General features: G+C 46.9%; 1 protein-coding gene across 3 annotated transcripts in view; it reads left to right on the top strand.

Moving 5' to 3' along the window:
- LOC134910449 (rho-associated protein kinase 2-like) overlaps positions 1–16,068 on the top strand; it is a 210,723-nt gene that overhangs the window by 179,148 nt on the left and 15,507 nt on the right. For all 3 annotated transcript variants that reach the window (XM_063918492.1, XM_063918493.1, XM_063918494.1), the window contains 2 exons: positions 2,770–2,817; positions 12,170–12,338. In XM_063918492.1, the coding sequence (XP_063774562.1) occupies positions 2,770–2,817; positions 12,170–12,338 (217 nt within the window). The remainder of the gene's footprint in view (positions 1–2,769; positions 2,818–12,169; positions 12,339–16,068) is intronic.

The following is a 16,068-nucleotide window of genomic DNA, read 5'->3' as shown; positions in this document are numbered from 1 at the left end:
GCCGGCCACCACAGCTGCAATCTTGAGGCCAGGAAATCTCCATCCTCTGACGGAGATCCTGGCTTCTTCCCTCTCCTGCAACAGCGGCGATATGCCTGACTTTGGAGAGAAGGGGGCCATCGCATCCCCTCTCCTCCCCTAAATGGCATCAGACTGTCAGTCACTGATAGGTTGATACCGCTATGCATCCATTGTCGCAGGACCCATCCGCACGTGCACAGAACAGGTCCTGCATTCATATATATATATATATATATATATATATATATATATATATATATATATATATATATATAGTTATTGAAACCTTAAGAATTTTCTATATTTCAGCTGAAATTTGGCCTAAAACGACCTCCGATTGTCTCACAAGTCCTAAAAATAGATAAAGAGAACCAAATCAAACAAATGAGACAAAAAAAAAATTACTAATGTTTTTATTGAGATAAATGATCCAATATCACATACATTATCTGTGAGTGGCAAAAGTATGTGAACTTTTGCTTTCAGTATCTGCTATGACCCCCTTGTCCAGCAGTAACTGCATGTAAATGTTTCCGATAATTGTTGATTAGTCCTGAACATCAGCTTGGAGGAATTTTATCCCATTCCTCCGTACCCACAAACCCACCCACAAAACAGCTCTTCCACAATATTTCTATTGGATTAAGGTCAGGACATTCCAAAACTTTACATGTATTCTTCTTTAAGCATTTGTTGGTTGACTTGATTGACTTATGTGCTTTGGGTCATTGTCTTGCTCCATAACCCACATTCTCTTGAGATGCAGGTCATGGACAGATGTCCTGACATTTTCCTTTCGAATATTCTGGTATAATTTAGAATTCACAGGGCCTCGTTCAGACCTGATCGTAGCAGCAACTTTGTTAGCAGATGGGCAAAACCATGTTCACTGCAGAGAGGGGCAGATATAACAAAGTTGCTGCTACGATCAGGTCTGAATTAGGCTCAATGGGCCTGATTCAGACTTGATCGCTGCTGTGTGTTTTCGCACAGCAACCGATCAGATCTTAACTGCGCATGCGCCGGCACCGCAGTGCGCTGGCGCATGCAAGACAGCCGATGGCCATCTCAGCCCAGTAATCACCTATGCCTGATTGGCAAGCAGAGACATTCGCTGGGCAGGAGTGGGCGGGCTGGCGGCATTGGGCCGCCATTTTAGGGGCACGGTGCGGGCAACGCAGGTGTGCCTGGACTGTGCGCGGGGGGCGGGACGGCAGCTGCGTGACATTGTGGCCGCTGTGACCTGGACAGCGACGGAGAGCTCCCTGCCAGCACGCAGGAGCTGTGCTGGTAGGGAGCTACTCTTCAGGTACAAAAGCATCGCCGCCATGCAATGCTTTTCTACCTGTGTGGGGGGGGCAGGGCCTGACATACGGGACAGACTAGCCCTGTGCTGGGCGTCCCCCTGCATGTCTGAGTAACTGATCGTAGCCGTGCAAAATTTTGCACGGCTACAATCAGGTCTGAATTAGGCCCATTGTCCCATCATTGATCTCAAGCTGTCCTGGGCCAGATGCAGCAAAACAGGCCCAAACTACGATACCACCACCACCGTGTTTCGGAAATGGTATGAGGTTTTTATGCTGTAATGCAGTGTTCTGCTTTCTCCAAACATCGCTAGGTAGCCGTAGTGCCTGGCTACTTCTCACGTAGGTAGCCAGGCAGCACTGCTTTTTACTATCCCTGGGTACGCTCCGCCCCTCCTGGCTGCCCCTTCTGTGTCCACAGCATTTGATGAGCTACAGTGTTTGTGCGGAGGGGGCGGAAGCTGCTGCTCCGGAGCAACGTGAGTATAACCTAGCACACACACATGCACACACACTCGCCCCTCCTTCCCCCAATGTATTGCGTAATGGGCTTTGCCTGGAGTAATGTGTGAAAGGGGACTTTGCCTGGAGTAATGTGTAAAAAGGGGCTCTGCCTGGTGTAATGTGTAAAAGGGAGCTCTGCCTGGCGTAATGTGTAAAAGGGGGCTCTGCCTGGTGTAATGTGTAAAAGGGAACTCTGCCTGGAGTAATGTGTAAAAGGGGGCTCTGCCTGGCGTAATGTGTAAAAGGGAGCTCTGCCTGGTGTAATGTGTAAAAGGGGGCTCTGCCTGGTGTAATGTATAAAACGGAACTCTGCCTGGAGTAATGTGTAAAATTGGGCTCTGCCTGGCGTAATTTGTAAAACGGGGCTCTGCCTGGAGTAATGTATAAAATTGGGCTCTTCCTGGAGTAATATGTAAAAGGGGCTCTACGTGGCATAATGTATATAAGTGGCACTACTGTAGGCATAATTTAAATAAAGGAGATTACTGTGCAGCATAATATGAATTGGTATTATTTTGTGACCACGCTCTTTCCACATGAAGCCATACCCCTACATTTTGAGGTGCGCTTTAAGCGCGCACTGTCCCTATTTTAGTTATGAAGTGGGGGGCCTGGGCAACAATTCACTTTCTGGCACAGGGCACCAAAATGTCTAGTTACGGCTCTGTGTATATGTAGTATATGCAACATGGACACAAGTAATTTTTAAATAAAATTAAATTGTTCAGGCAAATACAGTTGACTTCAAGAACTTTTTGATATGTAAAGGACTATTCACTGGTATTAGATTTGGTAATATATTCTCTAAGTATTGTGTATTCAGAGGAATCACCAGACTTCCTATTCAAATGGTGTACATTTATGTGTAACATATCACTAAATAAAGGATTGAATATCACAAACATTGTTATTTTGAAGATTGTGTGTTCCTTTGCAGGATTGCTGTTTGCTGGAGATTGAGAGGCTGAAAGCTTATTCTGAGAAGGTACTAGATTTATTTTCATTTATAGACGAAAAGTATAATCAAAATGCATATTTAAATCTAAATGAAAAAATGTAACTGAATTCACTATATACACTTATTTTCTCTTCATGTTCAATTTGTTATAACCAGGGTAATATACATATTTTTCTTATTGATCATAAAGGTTGTCATAATGATGGGGTGGGGTTAATATCCATATATTAACTCTATGAGGTTTTTACTGTGAGACCTAGATGAGAGAACTGCTGAATGTAAAATTATGGTTCAGGTATCAAAAGAAAGGTCTTACCATGTAGATGTGCCAGATAAAGAGAAATATGAGATTGGAGCAAAGGTTCAGGCTTTGCGGAGCTGCAAAGTTACCATATAAAGTCTATGGGAGAAGCGTGCGCGAACAATGTAAACATTTGCTAGATCCAAAATATCCACTTTATACGTTTACCTTTCAAAGGTACAAATACATAAGGTGATCAGTTCAGTATCAGACATGGTGTGTGCATGGTGTTCTATGATCTATCCTAAAGTAAGTAAATACCTTATTGCATACTTAAACCCTTAACAGAATGTCTCCCCGGCAGCAAAAAAACAAACAAACAAGACGTAAGAGCCTTACTGGAAGGCGTGAGCGATTAATGGGTCGCAACTATATGTCTCAGACAAGAGAGAATGAAAAATATTCCGTCAATTTCGACAGGGTTTCACTAGGATAAGATATTTTTCCCAGTTTTTAAGGAGCAAAGTAAGGGACGTTTTAGTATTTCACAAACCGGTAACTTTACTGAATTTCTAAATAGGAAAAGTGGAAGGGTTGCCCATAGCAACCAATCAGATTCTGGCTATTGTTTTCTTTTATGTAGCAAGTAATTGAGTGCTAGAATATAATTGGTTGCTATAGCAAACACCTTTACTTTTTTGCTTTTTTATAAGATTTTGTAAGTCTACGTCTAAGGGGGTATTCAATTATCTCCGGTAATCTCGGAGCTATTGAATTCGCCCTCCTGCCTATTTAATTGCGACCCGTTTTTGTCAGTTTTTAAGGCATTTTCGCCAATGCCTTTTCATCTTTTTTTTTTGTGAAAAGACATTGGCGAAAATGCCTCTAAATCTGCTAGTCGTCTCATGGCCCTGTTATTGAATAAGGCGAATCCCTATTCGCCCCTAAAATAGCGAAAAGTCACGTTTTTTTGCCTAGGAAAAAAAACGGACCTAATTGAATACCCCCCTATATGATTTAGTATTTTGCTAAAACTTTTTTTTTTAATTCAATAATTTTTTATTGGTTTTTCATTTTGTAGTTAACCAATACAACAAAACTACCAAACAAACAGACAGTATTCCAGATAAGGGAATACGCAGATTCCCATCCAAAAATTTCAATCACAGCATGTGTAACTTGCATGCTCCTCTCTTGCATATACATTTATAAATCAGGAGAAGTGCCATATATGGAGACAAATTATTCAGATATATTAAGCATGCACATCTCAGAAACTACCCAACCATCTATACTGTACAGCATATAACCTCAAACACGGGCAAATGGGTGGCTGGCCGCGGTCCCATGGGCGATACACGAGAGGGAAAAACAACGCCATCAGTACAGACCCACCTACATAATTCAACACATTCCCCATGGTACATGGCCCATCCCTCCATCCCATCATCATATTGGTCACACTATAGCAAGTAATCAGTCACTATGGTTCGTTGAACTAGGAGAGCTGAGCCATCTGCCCCATAGGTCGTGATACTTTTTCCTTGCTTTTCTGGCCATGTATACATATTTTTCGTGAGCCGCCGTTTCATTGACAAGCGAAACCCATGACTGTACTGTGGGAACATCCTTGGCCAACCATAGTCTAGCGACACACACCTTGGCTAAAGCACACAAATTAATCAGATATCGTCTGCTAGGAGCATCCAGGGCCTCTTCCTCCAAAGCCGACAACACACATACCACCGGAGTACACAGATCCAATGGAATACCAGTCGACACCAGAATGTTAATAATACCAGACCAAAACACTGCCATCCTGGGGCAAAGCCAAATAATATGCCAAAAATCAGCATCCAGACTGCCACATTTAGGACATCTGGTAGTATGAGTACCGCCCATGCGGGCCAATCTCACTGGTGTCATGTACACTCTGTGTATTATGAACAACTGGATTTGCTGATATCTAGTGGTAGTGGTAGATAACCGTGGGGAGCAAAGAGCACTCTCCCATACCTCATCAGAAATTGTTCCCAGGTCTGATTCCCATTTATTTCTAAGAGAGGATAATGGGTCAGAGTAGTGAGACCGGAGCATACTTGTATAAATACTGGATACCAAATGCCCGTTACCCAGATTCTGTAAAAGTGACTTGACTGGGGAGGCCAGAATCTTCGGAGGGGTATTAGAAAACTGTACATTAATCGCATGTCTCAGTTGCAAATAACGGTAAAAATAAGAGGAGGGTAAATTATAGTCCTGTTGGAGCTGCTGGAAAGATTTCAATATATCGCCATTATACAATTGCCCCAGGGATGTTACCCCCCACCTACCCCACACCGCCCTGGTATGGAGCGAGGCTAATTCTGGGAGACCAAGGACATTATGTAATGGAGTGTCTGGGTCTATACCCTGGCCCAGCAGTATAGTATGTACCCGCTTCCACACAAGAGTGGCCTGCCTTATTATAGGGACCCTAGACAATTTAGTATTCCCACAGAGTAACAACTGCAACGGCGTGCCATCAGGATACTCCTGCAGAAACATTTGTGAGTGTAAGGTGAGATTGTCGGAGTCAGACATCCACTCCCAGATATGTGCCAACTGCGCTGCATAATAGTAAAATTTAAAAACAGGGAGGGCCAGTCCTCCCGTCAGTCTTGGTCTAGACAGGGTGTCAATCTTCAACCGTGCTCTCCTGCTAGCCCAAATCAAGGAAGACAGTAGGCTGTCAATTTGCCTGAATACTTTTAAGCCGATATATATAGGTGACTGCTGAAGGACATAAAGGAGCTTAGGGAGGTACACCATTTTCACTAAGTTGACCCTACCAGTAATAGTCAGAGGCAAAGCCCCCCAAACCTTAATTTTTGAGCGGAGATAAACAATCTGCGGCATAATATTAAGAGAAACATAAGTACAAGGGTCATTTGATACCCAAATACCCAGATACTTAAAGGAGTCTACCCACTTAAGCGGGATATGGATCAATGGGGCTACCGGGATTGGACCCTTAAGTGGAGTGATGTTGGATTTGTCCCAATTAATTTTGAGGCCGGAGAATTGTCCATGGGTATTGATCATATCCAGAATTATTGGCATAGAGGAGACATAATCCTGAACAAATAGCAAGAGATCATCAGCATATAATGCTATTCTATCTTCTCTTGTGCCCACCTTAATACCCATAATATCGGGACTAGCTCTAATCAAACATGCCAGTGGCTCAATAGCGACGGCGAACAATGTGGGGGAGAGCGGGCAACCCTGTCTCGTTCCCCTGGACAAAGGGAAGGAATGTGATACGTATCCATTCACTGAGACCCTGGCCATGGGCAGAGAATAGAGCAATCTAACATATTTAATAAAATTGGGACCCATGCCAAATCTACTCATGGTTTCCCATAAGAAGGCCCACTCCACCGAATCAAAGGCCTTTGCGGCATCTAACGAGGCTACAACAGAAGAGCAGGCCTCCCCACGAGAAACCTGAAAATGAGTGAACAAGCGCCTTAAATTAACGGCAGTGGATTTACCAGGCATAAAGCCTGTTTGGTCCGGGTGAATGATTTGGGTTATAACCCGATTGAGTCTGGAAGCCAGGACCTTAGCCAGGATTTTAATATCCGTGGGTAGCAGAGAGATAGGACGATATGACTCAACCCTCTTGGGGTCTTTATCTGGCTTGGGAATCACTATAATCAATGCCTCCGCCATAGAAGGGGGAAGCATATTTTGCTCAAATATAGTATTGAATAGTGTAAGCAACTGAGGGGCGAAAAATCGAGCGTGTTTCTTATACAACTCCGATGGGATACCATCAAGGCCGGAGGCCTTACCATCTGGAGATGCGGTGATCGCTGCCTCTACCTCCTCCAACGACAGAGGAGCATCAAGAAGAGCTCTAGACTCACTGGAGATACAGGGCAACTGGATTTGATCCAAGTAATTACACAAATCTAGCGGGGAACATGTTAGTGTGGAGCTATATAACGCTTGATAATATGATACAAATTCCGTGACAATTTGGGGGGTGCGGTCTAACACTGTCCCGGCCGAGTTCACAACCTCTAGCACCGTATGAGAGGAACGGTCCCCCCTTGTAAGATTAGCCAAATAAGAGCCCGGTCTATCCCCTGTAGCGTAGTGAACATGCGAGGAGAATAGAAGCCTGTGCTGGGTTTTCCCCCATAGATACTCCTTCCATTCTTTCTGAGCATGGAGCCAGTCTAATTTAGAGTTGTCCAAGCCATCCCGTATGTATACCATCTCAGAAGCAGTAACCCGAGCCTCAAGCTCAGTCTCGTGTTTCTTAAAAGAAGATTTAAGACTACCCACTCTTTTGATCAAAGTTCCTCTCATGAAAGCTTTAAAGGTATCCCACAATAAGGAGATGTCGGTAGTGTCCGTATGTGAATTAAAAAATTCTAGCCAGCTAGCTTCCAATTCGGATCCCTCACCCATATGCGTGAGCCAGAAGGGGTTAAATTTCCATACTGCTTGGCCCCTCTGACAGCTTAAGTCAATATGTACCGATACAGGGGAGTGATCCGAAATACCCCTAGTCTCATATTTAACACCATGTATCATAGGCAGGAGCTCCCGAGTGAGGAGAGCCAAGTCTATCCTAGAGAAGGAAGTGTGGGAGTGGGAGAAACACGAATATTGCCTTAGGTCAGGATATTTCAATCTCCAGGGATCGACCAAGCCCAGCTCAGAGACAACATCTGCAAATGGAGACCGCTTCGGCTGGGGGTTGGAGGATGCCATGGAGAACCTATCCAGTTCATGGTTTAAGACATTGTTAAAGTCACCCATACATATTGCAGCCACACCCGGGGACGCGGCCATGAAGGTAGATACTTTTTTAAGAACGTCAGGCGAGTAAGGAGGGGGCACATATACAGCTAGCAACAGTAAAGGGACGGAGTTGATTTTACATTTTAGAAACACATATCTCCCCCATTGATCTGTTTGTACACTATCAAGCAAGAAAGGAACAGACTTTCTAATCAGAATCGACACTCCCCGGGACGCCGCGGTATGCGTGGAATGGAAAGCCCACCCCACCCACGGCTTTTTAAGGGACATAAGTCTAGTGCCTACCAAGTGGGTCTCCATCAAACAGATTACATCCGATGCATATTGTTTGATCTGTCTAAGTACCAGGGAACGCTTGATTTTGTCATTGATCCCCCTCACATTCCAGGACAGTAACCTAACCAGAGCCATACCATAGCACTTTCAATGATAAAACAGATGACCCGCGACCAGCCACCTCCAGCACACATCCACCCACCCATACCCGTGAGCAGCTGCAACAGAATCACATCTGAAACAAGCACATTGCACGTCAGAGGATACAAACAAAACAATACTGTCTTAACATAACCCCCACCCCCACCCCGTATACCACTGAAAACTTGCAGCATACCTGATTCCCTAACAAACAACTCTCCCAAAGAGCGAACACTAGCGACTAAGGCAAGAAATACCTTTACACATTTTGCAAAATCAAGAAACAAAGAAAAAACAAAACCAAAAGGGGGCCAAGAATTCAATGACCTTGCGGCAGGAGTAACCTCCAGCTAAATTCAAGTCCCCCCTAGGGCCGTCAGAACAGCCCCATCTAAAGAACTATTTTGGACCATACATCGGGACAGAGATATACCCAGGCGGACCTGAGAGTAACATATAGATCTGAACAGGATGCTAGTCCAGGGCAACAGGAGGCAGATATAAGGACATAAGTGAGCACCGTAGCATATTAGTGAAAGCAGAATAACAATTCTAAAGATATCCCCGCATTTACCCCGCCAGCAATGATCACACATCCCTCAGAAACCCAATGCTTGAGTTCAGTCAGCGGCCAACGCCCGCCGTGCCGGAAAGTGTCTGTCCAACCACACCGAAGCCTCACGGGGAGTCAAGAAGAATTTAGTGTCTCCATCTGAAACCACACGCAGTTTAGATGGAAAGAGCATGGCATAGGGGATGTTCAGTTCACGCAGCCTGCGTTTCACAGGGACAAACTGAGCTCTATCCTTTTGCACATCAATAGCGAAATCCGGAAAGACTGAGATCGGAGAACCGTTCCACTTGAGGGGGCCCCTAGTGCGGGCCAATTTCAGAATCACATCCCTATCCCGGTAATGAAGCAGCTTGGCAATGAAAGTACGGGGAGGTGCCCCTGGAGGTAAAGGACGCATCGGAACTCTGTGAGCGCGTTCCACCGCAAAATGTGAGGTGAACTCTTCCGCTCCAAACGCATCCAACAGCCACTTCTCAAGAAATTTTTCAGGGGAGGCACCCTCCTCTTTCTCAGGGAGGCCGACGAAGCGAACGTTGTTCCGCCTCAATCTCCCCTCCATATCGGTCATCTTTTTATTTACCTCCAACATCTGCGACTCCAGGGCAGAAGTACGTCTGCCAATTGGCGTAACCGTGTCCTCCAACGTGGATACCCGCGTCTCAACTTCACCGACTCTCTCTCGCACCCGCTGAAGGTCCTGATGAATAATAGATAAGTCCGCCTGGACCTGACCGATCCTGTCGGCCAAGCGGGCTTCGCTGGCCGTGACCGCATCCAGCACCTTTTGCAATGCCGCATCCGTAGCCTCCGCAGAAGAGGAGCCAGCCGACGGAGAAGGCGGCGATGAGGTCGACTGTACCTCCCCCCCCTGTTGGGACCGTGTCGGAGGGTTTCTAGCATATTTCTCTAACTTCGTCGCAGCCGCGGTAGATTGATGTGGCTTGACCATTGCAGCCAAGTCGGTGACAGAGAGCAAGGAATTGTAGTATATCAGAACTGTCCAGGTGCTACGTGTGTAACTGTGAAGTATATCAAAACTGCCCAGCTGCCGCCTATGGATATATAGTATATCAAAACTGTCCAGTGGGTGTTTATGGAGAGGGCAGTACAACAAATCCGTCCAGGACCAGCCTGTCTAGATGCTGCCCGGAAGTATCTGCTGGGGGCCAACAGGATAATGTACTGAATGCCTCACACAGTGTCCCAGTATATGTGATGTAGCAGGCAACAGGGCAGCCCAGCAAAGGAGCCACTAGTAGCTTATATAGAATGTAGGGAGATCTTAATATAAGGATGCTCACACACGTCTGCCCCAGGGCAAGCTCCGTCCCCCCAGCAATGTGAGTGCTTCTCCAAGAGGCAGACATGGGAGTTATGTAGGAGCCGCAGCGGTAGGCAGGAGATCGGCGGCGAGACCCGCGGCAGCGCTATAGCAGGGGTCAGGCAGAGTGCTCACCAGTGCCTATGCGGCTCAGCACAGCAGCAGCAGCAGCAGGAGCGGAGACGGGCAGCATAGGAGGCGGCCGCCAGGCACAGTCTCCAGCGCGGAGAAAGGAGAGCGGCGGCTCACATGGTGTAACAGGTCCCGGCGCCCCGCTCACACATCAGTCCGGCTGCAGCGGGGATCAAACGCACAGCTCCCACTCCAACACGGCTGCCCCACCGAGGGTTTACACAGGTATTGGGGCTATTTTCGGGCCCACGGGGGGACACAGGATCTGTTTGTCGGATATTGAAGCTGGAGAGCCACAGAGCCTGTGTGCTACTCCATGTCCGCCTTGGCCACGCCCCCTTTGCTAAAACTTTTAATTATATTTTGGTATATTTACTTTTCTGTTTGTCTGGTTTCTGTTTTCAAGAGAAATAAAAGTTGTTACAGTATGGGGCTGTGTGAGAAGTCTTATTCACTGTTCCAAGCTAGCTTGTATAAATGGGGTGCATGGATTGCCATTATGCTTTTTAGGAGAACCTCGCTCTAGGCGGGTAGGATAAACTATAAGGATGGGGTGATGAGAAATGATTCAAGGAAGTAGTAGGAGTAAGAACTAACAGTGAAATAAATCTATTCTATCAATTTCAGTCTACAGCATTCATTAACCCCTTCAATGGTGGGTTTTTAAAAAAAAAAGACACACCGCCCATAGGGAGTTTTTACATTTTGGGAGTGCAGGGGTTAAAGTACAGGAGGGGAGTGCAGAGGGGCGATTGCCCGAGGGGAAACACCCGCGGGCATCTCCAGCGTCAGTACTGATGCAAAAAAAAACATAAAACAGTGGGTTTTTTTGCAAAAAAAAAATACACACCTAGCATGGTGTTTAATTTATTCCCGGGATGCAGGGGTTAAGTGCAAAGGGGGGAGCCAGCTGGTGAGCATGTGCAAGGGGGGGGTGGGGGGTGAGCAGGCGGGGTGTGCACCGCGGGGATCGTCCGCATAGCGGGGCCCGGGAATCAGCATAAGCCATTACACAGTTAAACAGTCAATAGGAGTCTGGGGGTGGGCTTAACTCTGTAATAGCTTATGCTGATTCCCAGGCACCATCACGCTGCATGGCTGTCCCCGGGGAATCAGTCAGTAGCATGCCCGGAAATCTTCAGGGTAGTCAGCGCTGACACCGCTGGCTACCCCAGAAGATTTCCGGGCATACCACTCTTTTTGTAAGCACCTACCACTGGAGGGGTTAAGTACGTTCTAATATAAATGCCAAGGGGCAAGGTAGTCATGTTTGTCTGTCTCTGGAACTAGTAGTCACCAAAACTAAGGAGGAGATGTATCAAATATTAGAGAGGAATAAAGTACCAACCAATCGGCTTCTGTCATGTTACAGGCTATATTTGGAAAGTGACAGGAGCTGGTTGATCGGTACTTTTTCTCTTTCTTTTATCTCACGCCAAGATTTCATAAATCTCCTCCTAAGGGTGTGTCACAGTAGTTTATATGAGTATTCCCAGCATCCATGTACTATCTATATTTATATAATATGTAAAAAATACTATATACACAGTACATTTGAATCTAATAATCCAATGTGCTTAGATTGATGCAGAATCAAAAATCATAATATTGTATATAATATCTGTACAGATTGACTGTATATACTGTATGCCGGATCTTTTGGAATTATACATATACATATATACAGATGTGTCCACTTACAATGTTGCTAATTTCTGTTCATGTGCCGGACACAATACGCCACACTGCAGCACCATTCACACCGCGCAATACAATGGGATTGTGTGTGCAAACGCGCCAGATGGTGGGTCCCTTTTTCACTGCATGCATGCAGCAATAATCTTTCCAAGTATAAACGTGAAATGTTTTGCAGGTGATGATAGAGAACGCGTCTCTAACAGAAAGCATCAGGGTCTTGCAGCAGGAAATGGAGAAGAGGTCAATGTCTTCCATTTTCAGTCCCCAGGTGTATGCAGCCAGAGCTGAGGTTCTGCTCATTTCCCACCAGTCCTTCCCAGAAAATACTCATGCAGGTGCCGCAGGTGAGGGAGTAAGATACTTTATTGATGACATTTGCTGTTGTGATGTGAGCAGAAGAAGATGATTTCCTTTTACTGAAGCAACTGGAAGTATTGCTCATTATAGTTTATGACTGACACTTCCTTTCAGTGCCGTAACTAGACATTTTAGCGCTGTGTGCAAGAAACAGCATCGGTGCCCCCACCACCACCAAATAGAAAATAGGGCCAATGTGCGCCTTAGGCGTGCACCAAAATTATGGGGTGTGGCTTCATGGGGAAGTACGGCAGGCAGAGCTCCTGTTTACACAGTACGGCAGGCAGAGCTCCCTTTTACACAGTACGGAAAGTAGAATCCCCTTTTACACATTAGGCAGGTACAGTCCCCCTTTTACACAGTACGGCAGGCAGAGTCCCCTTTACACATAAGGCAGGCAGAGTCCTCTTTTGTTCTAGAGAGAGAGGGAGAGTGTGTGTGTGTGTCTCGTATCACCTGTTGGGGCAATACAGCATCCATGACTACCAGGCGCCGCAGACACTCAGTTACAGGTGCTCCCTTTCCAGTGCTGAGGCGGGTCTCACTAGCGGCATCAGTATAGGCACCGTCGGCTCATTCACGTGTGCAGGTGCCTGAAGGAGCACTCCCACTCCCTCTCCACTGCTGAGGCGGTTCTCACTGGCAGCAGCTGTAGAGGCAGTGGCAGCTCATTCACGGGTGTAGGCGGTTGAAAGAGCGCTCCCTCTCCATTTCAGAGGCGGCGGTGTGGCTCACAGGCGGCTTTATCGCACAACGGGCTGTGTATTGCCAAATGGCGCCTACGGCACCGCTTCCCATCCCTGACAGAGGCGGCGGCTGGAGACGGGCGCTGGGAGACAGCGGAAATCTCACTCCTCCCTCACTGAATAAAACGGCCGAACGTGGGGATGTGCTGCCAGATGGTGCGCCTTCAGTGCGCTGTGGGCAAGGCACCATCGGCACACACCTAGTTACGGCCCTGCTTCCTTTTACTGTTCACATTATTAAACTGCAGAATTACTTTATCTCTCAAGATCTGTAGGCCATTGCCTCGTTCAAAAGCAACTTGCCACAGAAGTCTATTTTGTAAGCATGTCATACTTAAAGGAATCGGCGTTCATTTTAGGTCAACACTTCTTCTTTCAGTCCTAAAACTGCTAAAAGCTATATAAGAAACTATGTGAACAGGTCAGGAACCCCTAAGCCTTCCTGTAACAAATACTGCTCCTAGCATCTGCCAGTCAGGAGAGTTGCCCGTATTCCCCTACCAGTGGCGGAACTCGTGAGTGGTGGGCCCAGGTGCAAAAATATAATAATGGGCCCCCTCCTCCACCTCAACCCAAGTTCACAATATGCCACACAGCATTGTGTGATGTGCAGGCAGAGGGTGACAGCGGAATGTAGGGGGAGGCAGAGGGTGACAGGGAAAGACAGTGGGTGACAGGGAGAGGCAGTGGGTGACAGCGGTTCAAGCACAATGTCCTGTGTGGTGTGGAAAACAGAGGGCATGTACCTTGGTGGGAGCAGGAACATATCGGCCTCTACTCTGCCCCCTTGTGTTTGCCTAAGTTTGGCACCTGGTCAAACAGGTTCTGACAGTTGCAGTTACACAGCTGTGAGCTGCATTTAATTCACAGACAGCAGTGAATCAGTAAAAAATGTCCAGCTGCTGGTTAATTAGAGGCAGTATGTAGCTGATAGGTGGCAGGACTCCTCTATCAGTCCGGCACACACAAGGTCAGCCCTGCCTACCTAAGGTAAGGGGCAGGTCCCTCAGGCAGTGGGGCCCACCCTGCTCTCTGCACTGGGCTATTTACCTGACATTGCTCAAAATGGTCTGCAGGGGATAACTCATTGCTGGTCTGGGCAGCAGTAAGTCCCTTAATCCTTAGGGGCCCGGTGCAATGCACCTGCTGCACCAGTGGTAGTTCGCCTCTGTCCTCTACCAAACCAGCGATTAGTCAGATAAATAATGCCATAGAATAACTCTAATATGCAAGATGCGAAAGCAGTAGTGTACCGAAGGCGCCATGTTGGAAAAAAATTCCTCTCCATGTTGGCTTGTCCAGCACTGCCAGCATACTTGACATCCAAAATAAAGAGCCCTATGCCAGTATACAAAGCATAGCTCATTTACTAAATACAATACAGATATATGCTACTACGTAAAACAAACCAAAATATGCAATTATAAATATCATCATAAGCCAGTATTCAGAACTCAGGCCCATGACAATGTACACACCAGCCACAAATGCTATAGAGAGCAGCAGGGTAATAAAAGCAGCGTTACACTTACTGCAGCCATCGGCAGTATTGGAGCAATTATATTGTAGTCCCCCAATTCTGGTTTGCCTCTGAACAAAGTGATTTTCTATGGAGAGAGCAGAGCTTCCTATACACAGAAACAGCGTACCCAGTAGCATTCTGTCCACCAGTATGACTACAAGGAATAAAGCTGTGGACAGTAATACTGGAGGTATTCATGGAAACCAAAAGCCGGGTCTAGACCAAGTAGAGCCCAGGCCAAAAACTCAGTTTTGTCCCCCCTTAAAAAAATCTATACTGGTTTTTGTGTGTACTAAATAAAAATACACCTTACCTATATGGTGGTTTCTCTGTAACGGGGAACCTTTGAAGAAATTCTTCCATTGGCAGATGGTGTCTTCAGTTGGTATTCACTAATCATGCAGGAGATGACCTGGTCCAGAAGATACCTGTTCGTGAAGAAATATAACCAATGTCATCCTCATACAATATAGGTTCAACGAGACTCGTGCCCTCTATGTCACCACCTGCCCTATTTCCCCTCCAGCTTCCTGCCCTCCCCCCCCCCGTGTTTCCAGTCTCCTCCCCCTCCAGCCTCCTGCCCAATCTTTTCAGCCTTCTGTCTTTCCAGCCTCCTGCCCCATCACTCCAGTCTTCTGTCATCACTGCAGCTTCCTGCCTCCTGTCTTTTCAGCCACCTGTTTTTCTAGCCTCCTGCCCAATGTGCCTCTCCATCTTTCTGCCCCCTATAATTCCAGCATCTTGTCCCCATGTGACTACAGCCTCTTTGTCCCCCTGTAATTCCAGCCTCCTATCCCTATGTATCTGCAATCTCCATGCCCCCTGTAATTCCAGCCTCCTGCGCCCTGGAACTGCAGTCTCCTTATTTCCCTGTAGTTCCAGCATCCTGCTCCCTGTAATTCCAGTCTCCTGTCCCCATGTAACTGCAGCGTCCTGTCCCCTGAGCCTCCTCACCTCACCCCTTACCTTTGTCTTGGACAGTCTGGCTCTGCCCCTCACTGCTGGGTGCTGGCACTGTGCCACTGGGTGCTGGTGCTGTGCTTGGGTGGGCTGCAGCTGGCTGGGGCTTTGCGGCACCAATGGGCCGCCCCGGCTCCGATGCACTGTACACTGGAGCTGAGGCAGTGGGGCGGGTTGGGACTGTGATGCACCGGCGAGTCTCCCCAATCCGATTCTCAGTGCACATGGGGGGCGGGTCCACTATGTCATGTCATGATGCAGCATGATGTCTGCCACATGCGCACCAAGTGCTCCTCAGGGAACAGAGCCTCCACTTTAAACACACTCCTCAAAGGTACTGCTAAACAGGAACGGATTTCATGGGGCCCGTCTTCAGACTCCTTGTGATCTGCCGGGCCCTATGTTGCCTTGCAGAAAATCCAGCCTTGCTTTTGGTCTCAGAAAAATGGCACACTGATACTTCTGGTCCCAGAATGATGGCACACTGAT

This window comes from Pseudophryne corroboree, chromosome 4 (genome assembly GCF_028390025.1).
Source record: "Pseudophryne corroboree isolate aPseCor3 chromosome 4, aPseCor3.hap2, whole genome shotgun sequence".
NCBI lineage: Eukaryota > Metazoa > Chordata > Amphibia > Anura > Myobatrachidae > Pseudophryne > Pseudophryne corroboree.
The sequence above is the reverse complement of the archived record's forward strand: the minus strand, read 5'-3'. Positions and strand labels throughout refer to the sequence as shown.